This window comes from Vicugna pacos, chromosome 34 (genome assembly GCF_048564905.1).
Source record: "Vicugna pacos chromosome 34, VicPac4, whole genome shotgun sequence".
Taxonomy (NCBI): Eukaryota; Metazoa; Chordata; class Mammalia; order Artiodactyla; family Camelidae; genus Vicugna; species Vicugna pacos.
Window position 1 is genome coordinate 15824412 of NC_133020.1, and position 27160 is coordinate 15851571.

Genomic DNA, 27160 nt, shown 5'->3' on the forward strand with positions numbered 1-27160 from the left:
TAAAATTATACAGTAAGTTCCAAATAGGTCTTGTCTATTTCTGTTAGATTTATACGTAAGTACTTTATAGTGTTTCTGTTGTGGTTGTTAAGTTAGTGGTATATTAAAAATAAATTGTTTCTATTTATAATTGACCTTAAACATTATAGTTTGTGCAAATTAATGCTACATTCAGTCATATAGTATTACTCCTGTTAACTGGTCATTAAATATTTTTTATCTTTGTAGATAAATATACCATCAGCAAAAAAAATTAAGTCCTTATCTTTTTAGTCTTCTATGATGGTCTTAAATGTGCTGCAGAATCTCCACAATAACATCAAAAAGAAGTGGTATTAGTGATCACTTTGCTTTCACGTTTTCTAAAAGACTACTAATGCCTTCATGTGATGTTTATATAGATACTGGTAAATATGCTGAAGATTATTTTTATCATTCAAAGATGTTGAATTCAAAGCTGTTGAAGTAAATATGCATTCCATCTTGATGCAATCATTTTCTTTTCTATTTCTTTATTGTTTGGAGCAAATTGCCTTTAACAATTTTTCCTCCAAAGGAACATTACTATTACAATCCTCAAATAAATTCAATTTGGTCTTCTATACACTATATAGATGTAGTTCGATTTGGTTTGGTACTGCTGTAGGATTTTGGAACAATTTTCATAAGTAAGATTGACTTTTCCTTTTCTTATCTTAACACATTCTCATCTAATTTAGACATCAAGGTAATTCTTGTTGTAGAGAAAAAAATAGCAACTCTTCTTTTTTTCCCTATAGTTTAGAAAAGTTTGTGTAATTTATAATGATTTCTTTCTTAAAATTTACTATTTCTCTCCTGTAAAACTATTTGACTTTTGTGTTACCCATACAGGAAGATTTAAAATAACCTACTGATTTCATTAAAATTATTATAGCTTTATCAAACTTTGCAGAATCAACTTTTGCCTATGTTAATTTTATCTCACACATATTGTAAATAGTAAATAGATAGTGTCTATAGAATCGTCCTACTAACTAAAAATTATTGCCTAATTATTGCCTAAGAACATCCTTTATTCAGATTTCTTTACTTTTTTCCTAATGTTCTTTTTCTGTTCCATTATCCCATCCAGGATAGCACGTTACATTTTGTCACTCTGTCTCCTTAAACTCTTTTTGGCTGTGACAGTTTCCTTATCATTTTTAAATGTAATGGAAATTAGACGCAGCTAAAAATCAGAACATTAGGGCATTAGTTGATTATTTTGCTATTCTGGCAAGAGATTTGGTGCTATTGTTCTGAGCAATAAAGAGAAATCCAAAAAGTAATGCCCCCAAGGAAGAAGGAGGAAAGAGTCCTACTGAACAGCAGAAACAGATCTGAGGTGCCTGTATACACCATAGACACAATCTTATTGGCCATAAACTAATAATGAATTAAAGTAGGCATATGATGATTTATCATGGAATTTTAGTTTTGTATACACTTTATATTTTCATTATTAAAATGTCATGTATGTACACATATATGCATATATGTATTTATGTGTGCACATACATGTATGTCGGAGTATATATATATGAAAACTCTCTCTCTGTGGTTTCAACTTTTATGACAAAGCATACTTAACTCCACTCAAGCTTACAAAAGCCTATGCATAGGATGACCAAGAAGTTTTTAAATTTTTTTCTGTCTTTTTTCACACAGTACTTACAACCATATTTTATAACAAAATTTTCACTTGTGAAAAAAATTTAGAAAGCGGTTATATCATTCCACCATTTGTTCCTTAAAACTTTGGAGATTTCCGATCACTGAATTCACCATTTTTAAGTCATAAAAAGGGAAATTTTCTGTGTAGTGAGAAGGCGGAAGCACTGTGGTTTGTGCTTTTTCAACAGAAAGATGAGATAAGAACGACATTTGTTGTACCTTTCTCAGGGATCCAAACTGGTTAGGTATCTCTCGTTCATTTCTAAACTGGGAACTCAGGACATGTCTAATTATCCAGGAGGCTCTTATCCACAAGAATCAGGACCATCCTTTTCCAATCAGGTGTGTGTCTGTGTGTGTTGGCGTGTATGTATGTGTTTCTAACCACTATTATTCAAGAAATAAACTCTTGAGGTTTTTAACCTCAGGAAAGTGTCTAAAAATATTTACACAGTAAAGTGATTCGAATTGTTTAAGTGTTTGAATTCACATTGCAGGCAAAGAATGTTTATTACTTCTAAAGTGTACTCTTTTTCACTTTACTCAATGGTAGGTAAATAAGATGTATTTGTTGAAGAATCAAAAATTAGGATGTTGCTGTAGGATGGAACCTTGTCTCTAAACAAAACTAGAAGAACGAATCTTTACATTGAGGATTCGAGAACTGAATTTCAATTTAAATTCCCACACTTAATGAGTTTTCTACTCTTGTGCGAAAGCTTACGTTCTGTAACACACAATTTTACTTGCAAAATAAAACAAGTTATTTTCATTGTTTCCAACGATCATGATCAAATATAAAACAGCTTTAACTTTTTTAAAAAATCTATGCACTGTGCATATTTATTAAATAGATTCTTTTCCTGGGAGCTTTGCTTGACAACATTAAGATGTTACTATATAAGCAAATGTGGGATTAATTTTGTTAATTATGATGGTGATGATAACTTATAGTAAATTATGACAATGATATGGACAGAACTTGAATGAAAACATACTAGGAAGAACCATTCAACAAGATTTCATATATCTTACTCAGATTTACCTTGCAAAGAAAGCAATTAACACCAAATAAAATAAGACTTAAAAAAACCCATATATGTTAATATTCAATATGAATGATGGAAAACATTTTTGATTAATTATCTTAAAGTAGGTAAATTAAAAACAGCTAATTTTTTAACATTTTGAAATAATTGTTCACTATTTTACAGCAAGAGAAAATTTAAAAGTTAATTTTTAACTATATGAATTATCATTTCTATTCTTTCCTTTTTTATATATGCATGAGTGAAAATTTTCTGGATTCTCACATTTCTAATATAAATTTATCAATTCACCACAGAAGAGGAAACAGAAAAAAAATCCCAGTTTTATTTTATTCAGAAATTCTTTCTAAAAAATGAAGACTTTGGATTCATCTCTGGGGTGGATGAGCAGTCATAATATATGATGGAGTCTATCCGAGATCGCTGGGCTCATCACAGCATCGGTAGGTCTTTGCCGCGTGAATGTAGTTTCGCCTGTTTGCATAATTTCAAGATACTTAAGAATTTGAGACAAGCATATAAGTTATAGTAAAGCAGCTTACTCTGATTCACTTATGTCTGTTTTATGTTAATTCATAGTATATTCATGTTATATTTTAACAAGTTAAATTTAATAATACTGTATCAAGTCGTCAAAAATTTGAAAAGTTTCCTCCCTGTTCATTCCATTAAACACCCAAAGTCATGTATCTCACAGCTTGAGGCAGCCTAGAATAATAGCAGCATTAAGATTTGGAGCTAGAATTGAATTTTAATCAAACTTTACCAGTCTCTAGCTTTGAGCCTCTCTGGACTTAAGTTTCCTTTTCTATTAAATAGAGATGTAAAACATGCCACAGTTACCTTAGTGGATTTCTGTGACATTCAAATCAAGTGACATATATTTGACAGTGCTTCTTAAACTAAAATATTATATATTACTCAGCTGGTAGCATTATATTACATAAGCAATATGACTTTGGCCATCTCTAAGATTCAGTTACTTCACCCACAGAATAATACCTACCCTTTTCACACATTTGATGATGAAATTTAAAGTAAATTACATACTGTATGTACAAACTAAAACAATGTTTTGGCTTAATTTTAGGTATAAAAGGTATAATTCGTATTAGCTTTTTATTTATAAGAAGCTCTTACATATTCAGTAATGATTACTATTTCAAAAAGAGAAAAAATGATTTTTCACTTGTTTGTTCAGAGGCAAGATTCTTTACTTGCCTTTATCCTAAAATTTAAGAGCTTACTGTTTTATTCTTTATAAATACTTCACTCTAAAGAAAGTTAGACACAGTGGTATTTACTGTTAACTATGTGGTTGACATTATTAACACTATATGCATATTATTATCTTTCAGTTTTTAAAATAGCCATACCAGGTTGAGTTAATACTCTGTCTTCCATCCTCCCTCCCCTTCACTCCCCATCTTCCTTCCTTTCTTTTTTCTTTCTTTTTTCTTTCTTTCTTTCCTTCTTTCTTTCCTTCTTTCTTTCTTTCTTTCTTTCTTTCTTTCTTTCTTTCTTTCTTTCTTTCTTTCTTTCTCCTTTCTTTCTTCCTTTCTTTCTTCCTTTTTTCCTTTCTTTCTTTTCTTTCTTCTTCTTTCATTTTGTGAAGTTACTAACTTAGTAAACATGGCTCTATGAATTAAACATGTGTCTAACTCCCTAGACCCCTGGGAGTTTCTCATGATACAGTGTCTTTATTTCATTGCACATTATATTTCATTGCACATTAAGAATTGACTCATTTTAATCGTACATAGGATCTTGCTAAAGCTATTTTGCCATAGAATAAATATAATTTTATTTGTACTACAGAGTATGAAAGTCAAAATAACAAAGTAATAGAAAAATAATTTGATGTTATACTTTAAAAAGGCTACGAATGGAAATGGCTACTTAAATTTTAAACATTAATGACCCAAGTGGCAGAAAGACCATGACATATTGGCCTGAACTGTTTTTCTCCAGAGATGAGTAAATCTGATAATTATGACTTTGAACTGGTGAAGCATGGTGCTTTTGCCAGGCGGAAAAAGGGAAGATGCACAAGCAAACGTGGAGAAAACCGTGAGTCCAGTATTCTGCTTGTCTCCTCTCAGTATGCCGAGGTGAATCTTAGAAACTGTGATCGACTTGGTGATAAGCACGCAGTTTCCTTTACCTTCATGAGGAGAGCAGTGTTGAGGTTAACTCTGATATGCTCTTGGAAGATATAATAAAATTTAGCAGAAACTGTTGAGATTAGGATCTTTTCATGCCCTAAAAATGATGAAATGATCATGACAATGACAGTTGAGACACGCAGTTTCTAAGGGATTGCTCAGCAACTAACCTCAGGGAGGAGTAAATAGAAATGGAAAACAGAAGCAAAAAGAAACACAAAATGCCCTTCAGCTATGTTCTTAAACAGTCTGAAAGAGATGTCTTGATTGCTATTCACAGAGATGTTTCTGAGTGGCGAATAAGATGCGTTCTCTGTCCTTTATCAAGCCTGAATATCATGAACAATAAAGCCTGAAATAGTTTACACAGAAGGAAAAACAACAGGCTTCTCCCACCTATAAACTTTGATTAAATGTTAAAAACAAATTATTAAATAGCATCACTTTACAATGATTAATTACGGGAATGAAAATGTGCTATGGGTAATAATCAAAGGGGAAAGATTTTATGATCACATGCATAGTGTTGAAAAGGTGTCAGGTAAAAATCAGTATGAATTCCTAATTAAAAAGAGCTTAATTTTAAAAACCTCTAAAATATAAATACTGCCTTTGAGATATATATATATATATATATATATATATATATTCAAAAGCTGTCATTATGTTTATTGGTAAATGCTAGCAGCATTTTCATTGTATTTAGAAAAGGACAGGAACTTTTACTGTTGTTACTGTTGAGTCATATTGACTGTTCCGCTGCTGTTAACCAACATGAATAACCAAGAAAAGGAAAAAAGTAAATGATATGAAATTAGAATTAAAAGGCAAAATTGATATTATTTGAAAAAATGTGGGATTTAAAATATTTTTAAAAACCTTCAAAAGCCTCACTCCAAAATACGATGAACAATAAGGAAACCTAATAATGTGGACTTGATTGAAATCAGATATAAAAATCAACTGTCATACTAAATACAAAAACAAGGAAAACGTGACAAAGGAAAAATGCCGTATTTATAAAACCAAATATCAGAAAAAATAAACTTTTCAATTGAAAACTCTAGAAATAAATTTATTAACTTAAAGTGGTACTGATGAACGTAAAGTAAGACATGCATAATGGAAATAGAAATTATTCAAGGTTGAAAACAAACATTTTCAAGATGTAAATTATCTCTCTACATATACCTTTACTGTGATTCTATTGAAAAACCAATGTACCATATTTTTTAAGTGACAGGTTCCTGGAGAGCTGAGTTTAAAGTTCTTTAGGCACATATGAAATGTAATGATGGGGAAAATAGTCTGAAAAAGAAATGTAAGACAATATTGTGGGCACTATCAAAGACTCCAGCGCATTATAAAACTAAGAAAATTTTACATCTAGTTTACATGGAGGGATGAATTAAATAATATAGGAATAAATGTAAATATAAATTATAATGTATTATTTGCTAAAGGTAGGATTTCATATCAATGAGAACACACTGATTTATTCAGCAAATATGTCAGAAAAATTCAGTGCCCACTTGGGAAGAATTTTTTTATAAATTTAAGTTCCTACATCATTTATTACACACACAAACACACACACCAAATAAACCAAAGAAAGAAGGAACTCATATAATATTATGAAAGAGAATGGGCATAACTTAATTTTATAAACTCAGAATAATGAAGGCATTTTTATTCAGATCACAAGCCATAAGCCATAAGAACCATATGCCATAAAGGAAAGTTTGATCAAGTCAACCATTATCCATTTTAGCACCCCAAAATTACCATAAATAAAATTAAAACAGAAATAGTACCTGAGACATGTATTTGCAAAACATATGGCAAGAAATGAACTAATATTCTTAACCTGAAAAGTAAGAAACAAATCAGCTATTTAATATAAACAGGAGTCTCAGAGAAGTAAAATAAAAACAGTATTTAACCACAATAAAAGATGTTTAATCTTATTCATAACAGGAAAAAAAAGTTAAATTTTTTAAAATAATACTTCTTATCAGATTTACACATTTAAAAATGTGAGTAATAAGTAGTGTGGATGAAGTTGTGAGAAAACAGGCTTTTAAATTTATTTTTGGTACTATATAAATTGGTAGAGCTTCTTTGGACTAGAACTTTCAATCATTTCAAAAATTTAAAATGCAAATGCCAGTTGGCCCAGCAACTGCCTTTTTGGGAATTTCTTCTAGGGAGGTATTAAAAATTATGCACAACCGTGTATGAAATGTTAGTCATAACATTGTACTTAATAACAAAAATTAAGAAACAATTTAAATATGTATTGTAAAAATTAAAAATCTGCCAAGAATTAGTTTTTGCCTATTTACCAATGAAACACAGTGTAAACAGCTATTTATAAAAATTTGATAATTTTGTAAGACATGATATGGAATAATCACTAGCATATTTTCTTATGTGGAAATATTACCGAATATTTTGTTTGTTTCTTAAATATGTGTTTTAAAAAGGGAGTTGGAGGGAACTGTCCATATTTCTTATTGTATCTTCATGGAAAATTTTAAGTTTTAAAAATGAGAACTGTGATTTATTCTAAGGGAGGACTAGGGAACTCAAAGAGAGGAGTAGAAAGGGATATTACATTTTTATACTCTTATTTTTTAATAACTTACAAAGTACTTTTTTTACCTTTTCTGAGAAAAATAATTAAGGAGAAGCACGAATATCATGCTTCCCTCCCATAAACAAACACTTCTAGCGTTTGTATTAAACATGAAGCTACCAGAACCCTTTATCTTTTTTCTTCATCTTTCTCATTCCTTTTTTTTTTTTTCTTTGACAGCATCTCCATCTTCCTTTGCCAGATCCGTTGCTGTAGCCATGGCCATCCGTTTCCTTATAACAGTAATGCTAGGCAGTGCCATGATCATAAATTGTAAGTGGTAACAGAGAAGTAAGTAGCAGCATTGTTCATCTAACAATCGTAATGCGTTACTTTGATTAGTATTCAGAAGCGCAGAAATATAAGCTAGCAATGTTGAATTTATTTTTCATTGAGCTTCCATTTTTGCTATTAGTTTAAAAATTTGTCAGCCCACTTTTGCGTGGACTTACCACTTACGAACAGCACAAACCCTGTAAATAACTATGATTATTTTAACAGCATTATTCAACCAAGGAACTCCGGATTCTCTGACAGGTAAGTGAAAATTTTCTAATATTTTGAAGCACAAACTACTGCATCGGTACATGCTGGGTACAGGCATGTATACAACGGCATTAACAAAAGACTGAAGGTGATTAGTTGTTATCCATAATTCGCTGTAGATTTATTGACTTATTTATAAAGAGGAAGTACTTGTAAAAAGCAAAGGACACAGTTTTGGCATCTCTCTCTCTATATATATACTTATATATAAATGTGTAGAGATATGTCATTGGGAATGGTCATGAGTTAGTTATCTGGAATTTTGGGGTTGGAATAAACAAGATATTTAACTGTCTAGATGAAATCTTCTATAATGTTGAGACATGCAGGATTAATGATATAGTCTGTCTTTCTAGGAAGTTACTGTGGTCCATGTCCAAAAAACTGGATATGTTACAGAAACAACTGCTACCAGTTTTCTAATGAGAGCAAAAGCTGGTACCAGAGCCAAGCTTCTTGTATGAATCAGAATTCCAGTCTCTTGATGATATATAGCAGAGAGGATCAGGTTGAGTATTTGATTTTTTTTAATTTAAAAAAAGATTAAAAATTTTTTTTATTGAAGTGTAGTTGATTTACAGTGTGTTAGTTCCTGGTGTACAGAAGGGTGATTCAGTTATACATATATTATTTTTCATATTCTTTTATGTTATGGTTTATTACAAGACATTAATACAGTTCCCTGTGCTATAATGTAGGACCTTTTTGTTTATCTGTTTTATACATAGTAGTTTTTATCTGCTAATTCTAAACTCCCAATGTATCCCTCCCCCACCCATTTCTCCTTTGGTAACCATAAATTTGTTTTCCATTGATGAGTTTGTTTCTGTTCTATAGATAAGTTCATTTGTGTCATTTTTTAGATGCCACAAGTAAGTCATATCACAAGTTATTTGTCTTTCTCTTTCTAACTTAGAATGAGAATTTCTAGGTCCATCCATGTTGCTGCAAAGTAAACATTGATTTTATTTGTGGTTTCAAACAGGACTTCTTTAAATTGGTGAAGTCGTATCATTGGTTGGGACTAGTACAAATTCCAGCGAATGGTTCCTGGCAGTGGGAAGATGGTTCCATTCTCTCAGCTAATCAGTAAGTTTCTGTGCCAGGAGGTCTCTGTTTGTGGATTTGTCCCTCAGTTGCCCCTATGATCACTCAACTATCACATTTTCCTTCACACAATGCCAGGACGTCCCCATATTCTAATAGATTCAACAAAAAACCTCTTAGGGCCTAAATTTAGGAACTAGTGGAGCGGAGCAGCCAATATCAATAATAATGAGTAACATTATGTTGATGGATGTTTGGATAGTTCCCAGTTGTTGACTGTTATTACAAATAAAGCTACTTGCAATGAGCACTTATATGGAAGTCTTTGTAGGAACACAGGCTCTCCTTCTCCTACATAAATATCTAGGAGTGGAATGGTTGAACCATATGACAGATGTATGTTTAGCTTTTTAAGAAACTCTCAAATTGTTATCCAAAGAGGTTGTGCAGTTTTACATTCCTATTAGCAGTGTGGGAGAGTTCCAGTGGCTCTACATCCTAGTCAACACTTGTTATAGTCAGTCTCTTAAATATTAGTCATTATCATAGGTGTGTAGTGGTATCTCCTTGTGGTTTTAACTTGTGTTTTTCTAGTGGCTAATGATACTGGACATCTTTTTTTGTGCCTATTTACCATTTATTTAAAATTTTCTATTTATTGATTTCATTTTTATTTTTATTTGCTATCTCCTTACTCAGGGTGGACTTTTCTTTTCCTAGTCTCTTCTGGTGAAAGCTGACATAGTGATTTGAGACCTTTCCTTTTTTCTAACAGAAGCATCCATGCTATTAATATTTGAAGTGATTTGGCAACATCCCCATGTATTTTGAGATACTGTGTTTTCATTTTAATTTAGTTCAAAATAGTTTCTAAATTCCCTTTTGCATTAGTTTGAACTATCAATTATTCAGAACTGTGTTATTTAGTTTCTAACATTTGGGGATTTTCCAGAGATCTTTCTGTTACTAATTCTAATTTCATTCCATTTTGATCACAAAACATATTTATTATGAATTGGCTCCTTTTAAATTTATTGAGATAAGTTTTACGGACAAGACTTGGTCTATCTTTGGAAATATTCTATGTGCACTTGAACAGAATGTGTATTACATCATTTTGAGGTAGAGTGTTCTTTAATTTCAATTAAGTCAAGTTGGTTGAGAGTGTTGCTTAAGTCATATATCTCCCTTCTGATTTTCTGTTTTATCCATTATTGAGAGAGTTATTGAAATCTTAGATTATAATTATGGATTTATGTATTCTGCTTCCAGTTCGAATAGTTTTTGCCTAATGTATCTTGAAGTTCTATTATTAGGTGCATAAATATTTAGGATTGATGAATTTATGGCTCTGTCATTAGGCAATGAGTTCTGTCTCCCTAATGATATTTTGTGCTATGAAATCTTACTTTGTTAATATATATATTACTACTCCAGTTGATTAGTGTTAATATGGCAATAATTTTGCATTCTCTTATTTTTAACCTATGTGTATCTTTATACTATATCTTTATATGTATTGTAGACAGAATATAGCTGGACTGATTTTTCATAATCTGACAATCTCTGCACTTTTAAATTGGAAGTTTCAAACATTTACATTTAGTGTGATTATATGGTTAAGTTTAAGTGTATTTCCTTGCTATTTATTTTTTATTTGTCTAATTTGCTATTAATTCTTATTTTCCTTTTTTGGACTTTTAAGAATATTTTAATTTATTGTAAAATGTTATCTATTTTCTTGGCTTGCTAGGTATTACTATTTGTTTCATTTCAAAGTTTGCTCTGAAGTTTATTACATATATCTTTAACTGATCAATTGCTATTATGTCACTCATGTATAGTATAGGATTCCTGTAAAAGTATTCTCTCATTTCTCTCTTCCCACACTTTGTACTATTTTTTCCAGCTTTATCAAGATGTGACTGACATATAACATTGTGTACATTTAAGGTGTATAATGGATGATTTGATATACATATATATTATGTAATGATTACCACAAAAAAGGTTATTTAACACAACCATCACCTCACATGACTACAGATTTTTTTCTTGAGAATGTTTAGGATTTACTCTCTTAGCAACTTTCAGGTACATATATTGTTAACTATAGTCACCATGCTGTATATTAGATGTATTATTAGATAATATAGATATAATATAGATAATATTAGATATATATTATTAACTCTCTTGTATATATATTTGTTTATTTTAGAACTTTCCTCTTAATATATGTATTTATTGCTATAAACCTCCCTCTTAAAACTGCTGCTGCATGCTATAAATTTTTGTATGTTCTATTTTTATTTTCATTTGTCTCAAGACGCTTTTGATGTTCTTTTTCATTTCTTCTTTGACTTCATATATGAAGAGATTCCAGACTTTCTAAATCAACAAATTTCCAATCTATAAAAAAATAGCAACACATAATTTATAATAGAATGCATTTTTTACTTTTATTATCTGACTTGGCTATATTTTGCATACCTATGAATTAAGAAAGGGCAGGCATGGTCTTAGAATCTCCTGAAATGGTATTACTTCAGTACCTCTATTTAAATATTGTTTCATTTTTATATGTATGCATTAGTAAAGTTGTGAATATAATCTGTCCTTCTCTCCAATCTAGGCTAACAATGATTAAGATGCAGAACGGAACATGCGCAGTCTATGGCTCAAATTTTAAAGGTTATACAGAAAATTGCTTAACTCCAAACACATACATCTGCATGCAGAGGAGTGTATAAAAGCTTATAATTTATAAAATATAAAGAATCAAAAGAAATTCTCTGAGTGTTCTCCTCGAAGAAAACTTGGAAGAAAATGCCTCCAATAGTTATGTTAATTTTCATATACATTTAATAAATTATTGTTGAATTAAGTTTTAAATTGTAATTTTATTAAATATGCACAACTATTAAACTAACAAGGCTTTTAGGTTTTTTTCAAACTTGAAACTTTTGAAAATTATATAAAATTAAAGCTTGGAGAAGGGTATATGATGGTTCATTAAATTTGATGTATTTGAGAATTTTCAAAGTAAAAGCTGAAAGATCAACAAAGACACCCTCAACATCTCAAAACGCCACTACTAATTTAATATCGCACATGACATGTTCAGCAGAAATGGAATTACTCTGTGTAATAAGACTATGGCCCTGACTACTGCAAAGCACAGAAAACAAAAAGTCAAATTTGTAGAGGACCTATAAGGCTTCTAGGAAGAAAAAAAGGCATCTAAGTTGAAACGTGTAGAATGACTAAAAGTTGTCTGAGCACAACATTAGGGTAACAGAATTCTTGGCAAAGGAAATAATATTTGCAAATGTGGAGAAGTTGGAAGAGTCTGTGACTCTAAAGAAAGCAGGTTTGGGGGAAACAGAATGATGGAGAAGATGAGGAGGATAAGAAATGGTGGAGAGAGAAGCAGAGGCTAAATGATGCGCGGCTTTGTCCACTCTATTAATAATTTTGGATTTTATTTTAAGTGCAGTTGCCTTCTGTGTTTTGGGGAAAGGCATGAAGAAGTGGCTTGAACAGCACTGTAGGTGGAAATTAGTACCAAATGCCATGAAGAATATTATTTCTTTTTTACATAGTCAATCAAGGGCTAAGGAATGTGTTGGTCTATATTAGATTTTAAATTATTGTGTAAATATGTAGTATGCACCAACCCACCCCCGAAGAATGAACAAAATTTAACATTTTGTTACATTTGCTTGAAGATTTTATTATTAAATGTTTAAGTCGTAAAAAATATACAAAAAAATCCTGTACATTTGCTTTGGGGAATAAAAGCAATTTAAACTGAGCTATGCTTCTGTTTCTGGAACTAAAGGGAAGATACTAGGTCCACTGAAGGTAACAAAAAAAGTTTTATAATTTTGTTCTATAAAATATTATGGCTTAGAGAAAACATTGTTAAACCAACAATGGTAAAAACTCTGTAGAATCTTAGAATTCAGTGAAAATGAAAATCCTAAGAGAAAAGCAGCCACAGAAACTAGCTTTCATCCTGAAGGTTTGTAATAAACTTGGGGAACCTTAGCTTCTGCTGGTTGTCACGGAGTCCTGGAAACAGTCCTGGCCCAGAGGCCACCTAACCTAAAAGTTCTCTGTCTAAAACTGGGAACTTCAAAGGCTACAATCTCATATAAGGAAAAACAAATAAATCCTACATTTCAGGAAATAGTAATAAGGACCTTCGTTAGTGAAACAAACCAGAATATGTCACCCCAAAAGAGGCCTCTTTGACATAAAAGCTATTCTAAGCTAAAGATAATTAAGAAGCAGCTTGAAGCCATTGTTTCAAATATATCTGCACCCCCTGCCCATTGCATCATTATTCACAAAACCAAAACATGGATACAACCTAAGTGTCCATCAACCATCAGCAGATAAATAGATAAAGAAAATGTTATATGTAAACCATGGAATATTATTCAGCTGTAAAAAAGGAAATAAATTCTGCCATTTGCAACAACATGAATGAACCTGGAGGGCATTATGCTAAGGGGAATAAGCCAGACACAGACAAAAAGTATATGATCTCTGTTATATGTGAAATCTGAAAAAGACGAATTCATAGAAACAGAGAATACAATCATGGTTGCCAAGGGCCAAGGGGACGGGAGATGAGAAGATGTTGGTCACAAGGTGCAAACTTCCAATTACAAGGTGAATAAATTCTGGAGACTTACTGTACAGCGTAGTGACTGTAGCAGTTAACAATACTGGACAGTATATTTGAAAGCTGCTGAGAAAGTAAATCTGAAATGTTCTCACCATGACAACAAACAAGTGGAGATTATGTGAGGTGACGGATGTGTTCACTAACCTTATCGTGGTATGCTAATTTCATAAATATATGTGTATAAATCATCATATTATACACTTTAATTTACACACTGTTATATGTCAATCATATCTCAATAAACCTGTTTGGGGAAAACCTGTAGGTGGTTTCCTTTTGTCACCTAAAACAAAAAACACAGAAACAGCAAACACAGGAAAAGATCACACCACCTCTCTCTGCCTAAAGGCAAGATATAAACTCTCCTTTACCATAGACGGACCCTTTTCAGCCCAGCGACAGCAGCAGAGGAATCTGGAAAACTTACTCCATTACTTTCCTCCCATATATTTCCCTTCCCACGCTTTGCTACCCTGGGAAGCTTAGAACTGTTTTTCACCCTGTCAGTTCTCTACAAATGTATTGTTCTTTGTGAAGATGCTGTATAACCTGGACTTCAAAGTCCCCACTTCCTTTCAGGTTTCTCCCACGTGATGTGCACAACACGTGTTAATAAACTTTCTCTCCTTATTAATCTTTTTATTAGAATGAACCCACCTGAAAAACCTAAGATGAACAGAGGTCAAGTTTTGGCTCTGTTGCACTAGTCTTGACCTCTGATAAGATGGAGGAGAAAGTGAAAACTCCACACTGAGCATTTGTAATTACATATAAGCCCTTTTCTTCGTTCATAGTCCAAAGTCTGCCTGACAGCAAAGTCCAAAAGTATTGCATTCAAAATTCATTTAAAGTAGTTCAAGGTGAATACAAGCCTGCCTATTAACAATACAAATATTTCACCCCTCAAAAAAGTAGCTCTACTTTTTAATAGAATGTTGACAAATAGCCTTCCAAATTTCTTAGACATAAAGACATATATCGAGGAGAAAGGATGGGGAAGGATGTGAGAGAGAGAGGGCAAATATAATATTTTAACATTTAGTTAGTCTGGATAAAGGATATAGGGTAATAATTTGTACTACTTTTCCAGGCTTTTTGTAAATGTGACATTATGTCAGAATAAAAAGCTAAAATAAACAAACAAAAAACCCCAGAGCCATCCTTAAATACTCTCTTTCTCTTCCACGCTGCATCTAATACATCAGTATATCTGACTGGTATGTGTAGACACATATGAGGCATCATTTCTTATTACCTCCACTACTGTCAGACCTGCTGCTGTTAACAAATTGCCGAAGTTTGATTTTCCTTAAATGCTTTCATTTTACCTTATTCCTTGAAAGATATTTCCTACTGGATATGGCCTATTATTTGGGTAGTTCTTTTTGTTTGTCGTTTCAAATTGAAACACCATCAAGGTCTGCCTTCCATGATTTCTAGGAAGCTAACTGCTTGGGGTCTCGCTTCTCTCTCTCTCTCTCTGACTACTGTTGGTATTTTCTCTTCGTCTTTGGTGTCAGCGTTTTGACTATGACATGCTTTGGGAAAAGTGGTGGTGTGAAGACCTTCACATCTCCAGGATTGTCACTGTAGTCCATGTGACCACTAAAGGCTTTTCCGTTTCTCTTTCTCCAGCCACGGGCTCTCTGTCTTGGCTAAGCGTTGAACCACAAAAACAGTAACAAAGTGGCAGGGCACTGACTTGGGCTCCCAGCTCTGGAATCTAAGCTGGGTTCGTGATCCTTCCGTAAATCTCTGATGCCTTAAACATGCATGTTGAAAACTTCTTAAAGAATCCTTTTTTGTTTGTTTGCTTTGACTTTTTTTATTCACTGCATTTTATCTGGAAGCAGAAACTGCCTGCTGAGTCTCTGCTGTATGTTACCAACATTTTCCTTTATCTCCATGAAGATTTCTTAGAACGACTACTTTCATTTTTGTTAAATCTGTGCTATTATTTTTTGTATGAACCAGAAATTTTATTTTGCTGTATTTCTTTCAGAGGGGCTGTGCTCCTAAGGTAGCTCATACTTCTTGTCTGTGGCCCCATGTCATCTGGTAATTTTATCTACCCTGTTTGTGATTGTGTACGGATTTGAATTCCCTGTTCAAGTCTACCTTATAATAGACATAAACCTTGGGTGAGTTTAAAGATTGAGAATACCCTGAAGAAGTCAAAATCTTTCTCACAATTCTCAAAGCTCTGTGTTTTCCGGTTTCTCTTTCCCCCATTTAAGATTGTATTAGATCATTTTCCTATTCCAGCTCGGACATCCAACCACCCTGACCTTCCTTCTATCTGCTGTTTGTTTTTCTCTCGGAGGCACTCTTTTCTCCTGGATCCTTTCCCTCTTTTGTTGACAAAATTATTCATTTCTCCATAAATGTATCAGGAAGGTCTTCCCTAACTTCTCAAGCTAGATCAAATTCTTTGTCATAATTCGGTAACTATCTTTCTCCCGCTTCTAACAACATATTTTATTTGTATTATGTCTTCATCAGTGTGATTACTTAATTAATGTCTGTCTTCCCCTTTAGTGTGAAAGTTCCTTGAAAGCAGACACAGCTCTTTGATTTGTACAACTGTGTGTCTCCCCCACTGAAAGCTCAGTGCCCGGCCAATGGCAGGAAAATCATCCTTGTTTTTGAATGAAGTAAATTCTGTTTACTCCCCTCCAGTGAAGATTATCCATTTTCACACTCTGTACATTTTGTGACTAACAAAGTTTCAACATCTCCTATCTATCTCCACTTGAAAACCATTGTTTTCTATCTTATCAAAAATGTAATTTTTCTTCAAAATTCATTTTTTCAGGTGATTTTATCTTCTTACCCTAATGATCCATTCCTCTCTTAACTGACCATTATGAGGCAAAGAAATACTGGTGTTTTTTATAAACCTAAACAGAAGCTTGAAACTAATAACAAAATTTATTTTGAAAGTACTGGAAGACCTGAACTTCTGAAAACTTGATTTATTTAATACCACTATCCCAGTAATGGAAGGATTTACTTAATACTCCCATCTCAATAATGCTTCATCACATTCTTTATTTTCTTTGTATTATCCAATGTAACTAGTATGTTATTAATCATATTTGTCCTGTTACATATTATGAATTAAAGTTAAAGAATAACATATAGACTTCAATGTTTAATGACATCTACTTTTAGCTAAATAAATATTTCATGTAGTTGAAGTCATTACACTAGGAAATTCCAGGCGTTCTTTCTCTTTTTTTCTTTCTGATGTATTTTGCCTAGCCTGGATACATGGTCTTCTTACAGATACAATAGCCACGACTTTGGCAATCTTCAGCAATTATCTGGCCATATCTTATGAATACACATTTATTATGAGCATTCTCATATCCAGGAATTGGAAGCCTAGAAGAGAAAATATTTTCCATTAAATGTTGAAATTTGCTTTATTGTATTTTTAAACTCCATCATATTTTGACATACTTATAAAAAAGCGCAAGTGTTGTTTTCTTAGTTCTCTAACAATCAGACAGTGAATATGTAAGTGTTATCTAAAATCGAATATCAAATCTAGAATTGTGACGTTAGTGATGCCTTTTTCTGGCTCTCATCTTTGTGGACTCAGGCAATTTCAGAGTATCTTCCATCTTCACTGTATTGTCTTTATATATTGATGTTTTGATAAGCGTATTCTACTGTACATACAGTGCAAAAATTATTGTTAATCATTAATAACACTTCATTGTCTCCTGGAAAATCTTACTTTGCTCCAGTGTAAGGATCAGACTCCCGTACACTAGTAAGTCTAGGAAATCATGTCAAAAGAGCAAAATATCTGACTATGTCGATGAGTAATGAGAGCAATTTGAAAACATCTAATGAAATATGTGACATAATTCCTGAAGAAGAGCATGCCTTTAATATATGAAGTGCTGCAATTAGAAGTGAATATTCTAAAACTTAAAATTCTAGGTAAATCTGAAGTCTTCATCTGAACAAAAATCATGTTAGAAAATCACGTCTGTTAAGTGTGGGTATACTGCGAGAAACCTTGCCTGTTTTCTTCGTAAGATTTCACAGTAGAAATCATATTTTTAAATTAGGTTCTTCTATTTAAATTTTTATTTGACAATGATTTACTGTTAAGATTTGGAGTAGGAAGCAAAAGAAGAGGGATGTTAAGAGAATACCTTTTTTGAGTTCTTATGTACCAGACACGTTCCATGTGCTTAAATTGATCAGTTCGTGTATTTTTCACAACCTCCCTTAAAAAGTGGGTTCTATCACTCATCATATTTTATAGATGAAGGAACAGAAACCGAAACATAGACTGTTTGAGTAACAAGACTAAGATGATCCAGGCGGCAGAGCCAAGACATAAATCCAAGAGGTTTCGCTTTAGATTCTGTGCTGTCAGTTACTTACTATATTAATCTGTGGAGCTTAAAACTGGGAAACCATCGACGTTTCAGTATTTCCCACAGCCTCGTTAAACCAGCTGTCACATACAGAGCGATCCACCCAACCACACTGGGACTCATATACGGAATCAGAGAGGGATGTGCTTGTAGGAGATGAAGTGAAATATAATGCAAAAGCTAACAAATAGCAATTTGGGTTACTAGGAGAAAATATCAACAAAGCACAGACATAAGTGAGAAACATGGACCTGAATGATTAATGATAAACACGGTGAATCAAGTACCTTGTAAATAACAGAATGGGACGTTTCACCTGTTTTATACACTACGAACACTTTCTGTAATATTTTTGGGCGTGTGTATGTGTGCGTTATATATACAGGTGTTCGAAAAGAATGTTTAAATTGGAATGGGAGATTGAAAAGACATGATCTTGAAAAACAACACATCAAGGTGGCATCTTAAAATTTCCGTTTCAAAATCCATTCTTTTCTGCTGCACAATTATCACTAAGTTCCATAAGTGTGTTCACTGCACAACAAAGTACAGAATGGAGTAGATATGGGGGTACCTGATACAGGGATATTTGTTGTATGGTGCATCAGAATTATTGCGTTGTTTTAAATCTTCCACCACCACTGCATCTATATAATCTGATGATAAGATAGTTAACTGCATATAAAAGTAATGGTAGATAATTATCACATTTCCAGGGGAACTTTAGAAGGATGTTTGGCTTTTTCAAACTTATTAGTAGAAGAATTTTATTGTTAATATTTGAACCACTTATTTTGGCAAATTTTATCACTAAGAGTCAGAAGTTTTTTCTTTTCCCCACTTCGTTCGATTGTTTGATCATCGGATTTCATGATGTATGAGGAAGTCCAGAGAAGAAATTTCTATGCCACGGTCAAAATATTAGTGACATTGAATTGAGGTGTATCATCCTAGCGCAGTGGATTTAATACTATGCTATATAATTTCATGGAATTTGTTTCTAGAATGCCATCTTATACCTCCCACTTCCAGGCAGTCAAATAAAGTCATCTGAATTGAAGCCTAGAAATCTTTTTTGAAAGTTATGTAGTAGGTTGAGCAGAGTCTCCCTAAAATTCATGTCCACTGAGAACCTTAAAATGTGACCTTATTTGGAAATAGATTCTTTGTAGTTGTAATTAAGGTTAGGATCATGATGAAACCATATTGGACTGTGCCCTGAATCCAATGAGAATATCCTTATAAGAGAGCAATGGGCACACAGAAATGCAGAGAAGTAGTGGAATTTGGAGGTATATACAATCATCCTTTTGTACCCAGAGTAACAGGTGGGAGAGGCAAGAAGGACCCTGAGGATATCAAAATCCACAGATGCTCAAATCTCTTATGTAAAATGGCCTTGGACAGCCAGCCCTCCACGTCTGCATGGTTGCTTGAATCTGAGGATTCAGGACCCGCAGACACTCAGGGCTGACCATCTTTGAATGATGCCAGGGACTGCCGGCTCACAACTCTGTGGCCTCTGGCACGTTAAGAGTATCTTGTATTTTCACAGTGGTTTACTGTATTTCCTTTATACATTAGCATTTTGATAAACAAGTGCTACAGTATACACAGGGCAAGAAAATTGTTTTTAATCATCAGTAACAATTTTCTCCCTGAAAACGTTAAGCTAGCTCCTTCAAGAGAAAGGATCTTCCAGAAAGAACCAACTCTACCTGGACCTTAATTTCAAACTTCTGCTCTCCTGAACCTTGAGAGAATAAATTTCTGGAGTTTTAAGCCACCATGTTTGTGGTGGCTTGTTAATGACAGCAAACTAATGTGAAGTCCACTGAGTGAGTCCAAGAGAAGTAGTACACTTGAAGAAAATTTCATTATGTGCACATCTTGGAGTCAAACTATATTGAAATTAAAATGACAAACCTGATATGTATCACTTCATCATCCTCGGCAAGTTTACTTATTCAATTACCATTTAACAACATGCAGAATGATAATGTCTCAATGAGCAATCTGAGTGAGTCATCAAAGTAAAACATTCAGTTTAGTACAGTAACTATTTTACTCCCTTCTTTCTGTCTTTTTCCTGTATTTTCCTGGTATGATCTATTATGGATACACTTGTTACCAAATCTAACATCTGTCTACCTCCTCACTGAATATTTAGATTTGGAAGAAAATAATAATATTCTTACTGAAATTTTAAAACAGCAAGAGACTTACTTGTCCAGGGTAAGATCTGTGCCATCTAGCCAAACCCATTTCAGTTGTTGGTTGTTGTAGTATAAACTGGTGAAAAAGTTATCTTTCTGCAGACCACATTGCATCTTTGACAGTTTTATTATGAAATTCTGCAGAGAGTGAGAGGAAAATAAGTCAGAAAGTAGAACTTCCCCTGAAAAAGAAGAATATAATGGTTTAAATTTGCACATTTAATTTATAAACTTCCCTTTGGACTCTCTGTTCCATTGTATCAAGAGACTCTGTTTTAGGGATTAATCCTAAATTCTTCAGCCATAGGCTGGATGTCCATAGCTAATGACTCATTTATTCACTGAGCAATTATTTTTTTAGTACCGATTAAATTCGAGGGATTTTTCTTAGGTTTTGGGTTGTCAAAGTGAGCAAAAGGTCTTCAAGCTGTAGTCACTCAGGTTAGGCACTGCAGAAATAGGACAGTACTCACTGAGCTTACGTAGTAAGTATGACACGTGCTACAGGAGAAGAAATACAGAGTCAGAGGAGCAGAATTAGCAGGGGATTCTTAACAGATTTTAGTATGCCAAGAATGTTTCCCGAGGGCATCATCTAATCAGATAAAATCTTAAAAATGAGGATGTATTAGCCAAGAGAAGATAGTTTGTGGTGAGAGGTGGAGGAGATAGAATTTGTCACGGGTAAATGGCACCAGGGCATAAAAGAGCATGGGAGACCGTGATGAATTTAAGAGCTTCAACACAGCTGGAGACCACGGCACACTTTCTCTAGAAGAGTGTGATGGAGAGTCCTTAACAGCAAAGGAGGCCAGAGAAATAGGTAGAAACCAGATTGCAAGTGACCTTGTCTACATGTTATTTGTACTTGACCCCAAGCGCTGAGGAAAGCCACCTAGATGTTACTGAAGTACACAATCAAATTTACAAATTGCAAAGATTTCTGTGGCTGCAGTAGAGAAGGGAGTTGAGGAGAATATAAAACTTGAGTGATTTCTGTCGTTCTTAACATTTTCCGATACTGAAATTTACAAAACAAAAACTTGTCTTTACCAGCTCTTCTTCAATATTCAATTTAACAAATCTTGACTCTAAAAGGATGCAATGACGGTGACATTCTTTCCAAAGAAGCAGAGCTCTTGAGAAATGGTAGCAGTTTTCTCCATACTGGTGCCAGTTGTTGGGACAAGTAGGATATTTGCAAACTATCAAAAAATTAGAATATAACTGAATGACTTCCATCAGTGCAAATCACATCCTTAGGTTCACAAAGCAAATCTACTGTCCACAAACAAGAACATCATTTGATTTTTACATTATAGACTATGTGCCCTCAAATGTAGTGCTAGATTTATCTTTTATTTTTTCTTTTCCTTGCAACGTTGTATTTATTTTTTAACATTTTGTATTGATTTATAATCATTTTACAATGTTGTTCAAATTCCAGTGTAGAGCACAATTTTTCAGTTATACATGAACATATATATATTCATTGTCACATTTTTTTCTCTGTTAGATTTATCTTAAATCAAGAACTCACCTCATTGAAAACATTTTAGTCTTCAAGACTCATATGTTGCATACTGGGAAACAGTTTCTTTTAAATCGCAAAGTTAGAAATGTATCAGGAACCATATCCAATATATCTAACTATTAAAATTGTCAATACAATGTTCTTGTTTTCACAATGAAAACTAAATATGTATATATTTATTTTTTTAAAGTTGTATATTTAAAAAATTAGACAATAAGAAATTTTTAAATGAAACATAATAGATATCCAAAAAAAGATGATGCTTTTGTCAAAATACTTCATTTAACCTTAGGTCATCATTTAATAGTACTGTCATTTTGAGTATATAAGTAATACATATAGGACTATAAGAGAAATACTCTATGACATACAAGGAGATTTGATGCATATATACTTAAATGTATCCAGTTATATGTATCCAGGAAAATAGTTAATTATCTCTTCTCTCTTGCAAATCAAATTATGACTCAGTGACTCATCCAAAATTACCTGATTTATTTGCTTCCTTGTTGGAGGAGATATTTCCTGGACATCCTTCTGGTTGAAATGGCTTCTTATTCACTGAAGAGAAATCAGAAAGATCAGTTTTAAGCTCAAAAAGAAAAAATTAATTGAATACATTCCTACATGTAAGACACTGTACTGAATTTGCAAATACAGAAATGATTAATGAAACATCAGTTGCTTCAAAGAACTCAAATGTAATAGAGTTATAATGATAAAAATCAAATTACAATACATGAACAATAAATTTGTATGGAAATTGATTGTAGAAGGAGATATTGATTGTTCTGATAACAAGGTAAGAAAGTTTTTCATAGAAAATAAATTTTAAAGGCATTTCTGGTAAAGGAAATGAGAACAAATAGTAAGGCATTAAGTAAGATTCATGATATACTTAAAAATGAACCATATTTTGATATGTCTCCAAGAGATTATCTTCAGTTCTTTGCAGAGAATATTATACTTTGTAAAGGAATTGAATTGATCAAAACAATGTATTCTCTTCAACAGATTTCACTAAGTGAGTAATAGAAAAGCAGACTTCTCTTTTACATTGTGACTTACTCTCAATGGCTAAGTATCCAGTAGAAAAAAGAAGCCCCAGGCAGATGATCCACAGAAACACTGCAACGAATTTCCATGAAGAAGATGGAGCAGGATGATCTATAGAAAGAGATGAAAAACCCGTGGCGTCAGCTTCTAAATGCTTATTCAGAGTTCTGCTTCTGTTTTAGGTGTAGCCAACTGTGCAACAATACAGCTCGCATCCTAAAAACAGAGAAAGGGAAGGTAATCTACAAAATCATAGCTCATTTTGAGGGAACGAGGCAGCTGAATTCAAAGAGTGATCAGGTGCAGGGAGGGCACAGCTTAGCGGCAGAGTCCATGCTTAGCATGCACAAGGTCCTGGGTTCAATTCCCAGAACCTCTGTTTAAATAAGCAAGTAAATATACCTAATTACCACCCCCATTAAAAAAAAAAACATTAAAAAGTGATCAGGCAGACTGAATTGTGAAGAGCTGGTAAGGCCCGCTTTGTTGGAAAGACAGAACACAAACTCTACCTCACCTTTGGCAAAGCATTGGAGGAATAGTAGTGGTCGTAAAGCAGCGAAGAATTTCTGCAGATCTTCAGGGCTAAGAGCAGGCTACCACGAGACTTTAGAATCTCCTGTAGCCATAGTCCAATGGTAGTTCACACTCGATTGCCAATTGTTCTCTGTTGGCCTCCCCTGGAAGCCTGAGAGACCTCCTTTCTGTGGTGTAAAGATCTGCCAAAGTTTGTGCAGGTGCAAAGCTAAATCTGCAGGGGACCATCCCTGCCCTGAACCCTGTCTAAGTACAAGGAGATAAATGCGGTCCTTGAGGGACAAACACAGAACCTATCTGATGCTGCGGGTGTCCTGACCTCAGGACCCCAATAAAAACAAGCTACCACTGGGGCAGGAAGTATGAAATGCTCCACCACCTGCAGCCTCACCCATTCTAGGGAGAGTTCAGCTGTTACTGGGGGGAAATGTAGAAATCTAGCCTGGTACACCACGTACTGAGAATAGGCAGAAGCCACCTGCTTCTAGAGGAGAGCAGCTTCTGCCCAGGATCCCGAAATTTTCCAAGGACCTACCCTGGGGGAGAGAGGAGAGGAAGCTGCCTCACACACAAAACCCACCAGTACCGGGCAGATGCCGCAGAGGAGGGGACAGAAAACCTGCCCCCCTGAGCAATAGACTCTACACTGAGCAAGATGCATTTGAAAAAGATAAAACATTGAAAACGGGATCAGGAAATGGATCAGCTGACATTTACAGGCAGGGAATTTGAAGTAACAATGACTGATAGGTTAAAGCATGTAGTAGGGAGGATGGACATGGGATAAATGTATGGGGCGTTTCAGCAGAGATGCGGAACTTATAAGAAGCACAAAATGGAAAGAATATAACATGAATGAAAAACATGGAATCAGAGATGAGTAACTCCCTCCACGGACTTGTCAGTACAGCCGATGCAGCAGATAAAAGTGTACTGTCACTACAATCGTACAGATGATTTTAACTTTCAATTCTTCCAGGCCTTTATTCCAAAGTTTGTCAGTACATATAAATCTTTTTAAACTCCTTAAACTTGAATTTCTTGAGTTTGCATTCTTCTGAGTCTTCAATGTTACCCAAATCTACGTGTCAAGGTGGAATCAGTGAAAAACAGTGGACTTGTGCCAACCTGTGTTCCTCTCGTTGAGTTCCACATCTTTCACGTCAACCATCAGATCTGTGCCAAACACTTACGTAATCATGATGGAGAGTGTCAGAGAGCGTCTGAGGGCGTAGTATCAGTGTGGGCTTCAGGTTTAAGATTCCAGTTGACATCTCAGACACAATTTGGACGAGGATACTGTTTAGTTAGTGTGGGATTCAAGGGACAGATCCAAGATGGATATACATTTTGAGTCATTAGCATGGATATTCACAGCCAGAAGACTGGGTAAGTCACTAGGGACTGACATACGGGAAAACAAGAACAGTGGTGAGCTGTGTTATCTTACACACACATGCACACACACACACATGATAATATCGTTCATAACATATTCCCATACAAATCCAGTGGAAACTACATTGGTAAGATGTATATATGCAGGTAAGATGAATTGTTCATCAGAAATAAAAAAGGAAAACAATTTCTGAACACATAAAAGGCAGAGTGTATAAGGTGTAAAACGGCTTTTTAAAAACCTGTTAAAACATATTCAGCAAAATTTAAAGATACTTCTTCATGAATCACACATAGTAAATGTGTATATTATAAATAACATTATAATAATTAACAATCTGAAAAACTGGGAAGTTATCAATTGAGGTCTTAGTTAAAAATACATCTGGGGTGGGGGTATAGCTCAGTGGCAGAGTGCATGCTTGGCATGCATGAGGTCCTGGGTTCAATCCCCAGGACCTCCAATTTAAAAAAGAAAAAAAAAGAAAAAAATAATACATTTTAGCCAAAGTCGTGAATATCCATTTCATATAAGACAAAATCGAACTAATAAATTAATACATAGCACACTTCTAGTCATTCTACGTATTGATTTAAAACATCCAAGGAATGCAAATTAGCAACAGTGAAAATACAAAAAGAAAATTTCAAACAACAGGAAGAGAGTCAAACTCCACATAATCAAATATACCAGAGAAGTGAGGTCACTGGAGTGTGTATGTCAGGACAGAAACATGACACTTGAAAAAGATAACATTTTGAACACATTGTGCTAGCAAGTATATAAATCAAGAAAAATCATCCCCACGTCATGGCGACTGTGCTAGAATAATGAAATGATCTGTACATTTTCTCACTCCCCTATTTCCCAAGTATTCTATTGTATAGTATTGGTATCTTAAAATGACAGAAAATAGTAAACAACATATTTCGATCCCCAAATATTTCACTCTTTCTAAAAACATTGATTTAATGTTTACAGCATAGTTAAACTTATGCACCCGCATAGGGAAAAAAAGTCAGTCTTCCCGCAAAAATGCGTGTTCTCCATGTTTAGTAAAAGGTACACATTTAAATTACGTGTGTGCACCTGTGTGCCTGTGAGCATGATAATGCATACTTTCATATATTTTTAAGTACAATTTAAGATAAGACGTAGAAAGCTTAGATACCTTGACCTTTTTTTTTAGACGTTTCAAGTCTTTGCCTTCTCTGTGGCTGAGATGAATCTTGAAGCCGTAGTTCGGAATAGGTTACACCTACTTCACTCATTACTAAGGGGCAGAGACACACACACACACAAAAATGAATAGAAAAACATGATTTTGATTCATGTAAATCGTGGAATCAATAAGTCAAATTGGTGTTGAATAAAATAGTGCTGGGAATGAACTTGAATAACTAGTGATTAGAATGTAATTACAAACACAAAAATATTTTTAAAATAAAAAATATGATTTTTTTACACATTAGTTAATGAGTTGGTATGGTGTATGAATTTTGGTCTCTTTACTACTGTCTATTCACAATTGCAAATCTATAAATATCATTTACTGCGGGAAAAAAAATGCCAAAGATGATCTGATGACTTTACTGAATTCTGTGACTGAAATTTATCTTTACAGCCTGGCATTCACATTCCTCCACAACTTCACCTGCTCCTGGCCTCTTTTCAGTCTATGTCCATTTCCCCCATAATCCCACTGATACACCTGTTCTTTTTCAACAGAACTTAAGCACTTCTCCAACCTCAATGTTTCGCTCGAATTCTTCCTTGTCTGGTATATTTTTCCTACTATGTTTGCTGTTATAATTTTAGTTTATTCAATCTGTAAATCAGATTCCACCACCTTTGATGAAACTTCCAGGTTTTTCAATAATAATTCACTTCTTCTTCTAATTTTTCTCATTATTCTTTATTTGTCACCGTTCTGTATCTATTTCCTCTTATCTTGCTTTTATTAATGTCACCCCACTACATTATAAGCTTCTTGATATGTCTTATTAATTTCTGTTACTGTTGTCATAGTTTCTTAGATTTCTATATGAAGAATAAAGCAGTTAAATGTACCTTCAAAACTAATGTATTGTGTACTAAATAAACTTAAGTTTGGGGAAAATTTGGAAGCAGATTTTTCCTGATTAAAACATTTAAAAAAATTAGACAGGAATCCAAGTGA

At 33.6% G+C, this 27160-nt stretch overlaps 2 protein-coding genes and 1 non-coding gene across 3 annotated transcripts; 2 read left to right on the forward strand and 1 right to left on the reverse strand.

Moving 5' to 3' along the window:
• The first annotated feature begins 1928 nt into the window (after positions 1–1928).
• KLRK1 (killer cell lectin like receptor K1) lies at positions 1929–12052 on the forward strand. The gene is made up of 8 exons (XM_072954359.1): positions 1929–2037; positions 3041–3187; positions 4716–4814; positions 7728–7820; positions 8049–8084; positions 8450–8601; positions 9079–9182; positions 11776–12052. Exons 2-8 carry the CDS (start codon positions 3145–3147, stop codon positions 11891–11893), a joined length of 645 nt encoding a protein of 214 aa, XP_072810460.1. The 5' UTR covers positions 1929–2037; positions 3041–3144; the 3' UTR covers positions 11894–12052.
• Positions 12053–17099: 5047 nt separating this feature from the next.
• LOC116276819 (killer cell lectin-like receptor subfamily B member 1B allele A) lies at positions 17100–26252 on the reverse strand. The gene is made up of 6 exons (XM_072954617.1): positions 26153–26252; positions 23058–23156; positions 22479–22550; positions 21509–21660; positions 20466–20593; positions 17100–17226 (listed from the first exon to the last, which is right to left on the reverse strand). The coding sequence occupies exons 1-6, from the start codon at positions 26250–26252 to the stop codon at positions 17100–17102; spliced, it is 678 nt and encodes a 225-aa protein (XP_072810718.1).
• On the forward strand, positions 25373–25444 carry TRNAA-GGC (transfer RNA alanine (anticodon GGC)). The gene has a single exon. It is a non-coding gene; the product is annotated as a tRNA-Ala (tRNA).
• Positions 26253–27160: the final 908 nt, after the last annotated feature.

Excerpts from the sequence above, each read along its gene's own strand:
- LOC116276819 (XM_072954617.1), bottom strand. The coding sequence starts at position 26,252 with ATGAGTGAAGTAGGTGTAACCTATTCCGAACTACGGCTTCAAGATTCA. Across the intron at positions 22,551-23,057 it reads TGGATACTTAGCCATTGAGA|TGAATAAGAAGCCATTTCAA; the intron begins GTAAGTCACAAT and ends ATTTCTCTTCAG. Across the intron at positions 17,227-20,465 it reads ACAGATCTTACCCTGGACAA|GCTTCCAATTCCTGGATATG; the intron begins GTAAGTCTCTTG and ends TTTCTCTTCTAG.
- KLRK1 (XM_072954359.1), top strand. The coding sequence starts at position 3,145 with ATGATGGAGTCTATCCGAGATCGCTGGGCTCATCACAGCATCG. Across the intron at positions 3,188-4,715 it reads CTGGGCTCATCACAGCATCG|AGATGAGTAAATCTGATAAT; the intron begins GTAGGTCTTTGC and ends GTTTTTCTCCAG. Across the intron at positions 9,183-11,775 it reads TCCATTCTCTCAGCTAATCA|GCTAACAATGATTAAGATGC; the intron begins GTAAGTTTCTGT and ends TCTCCAATCTAG.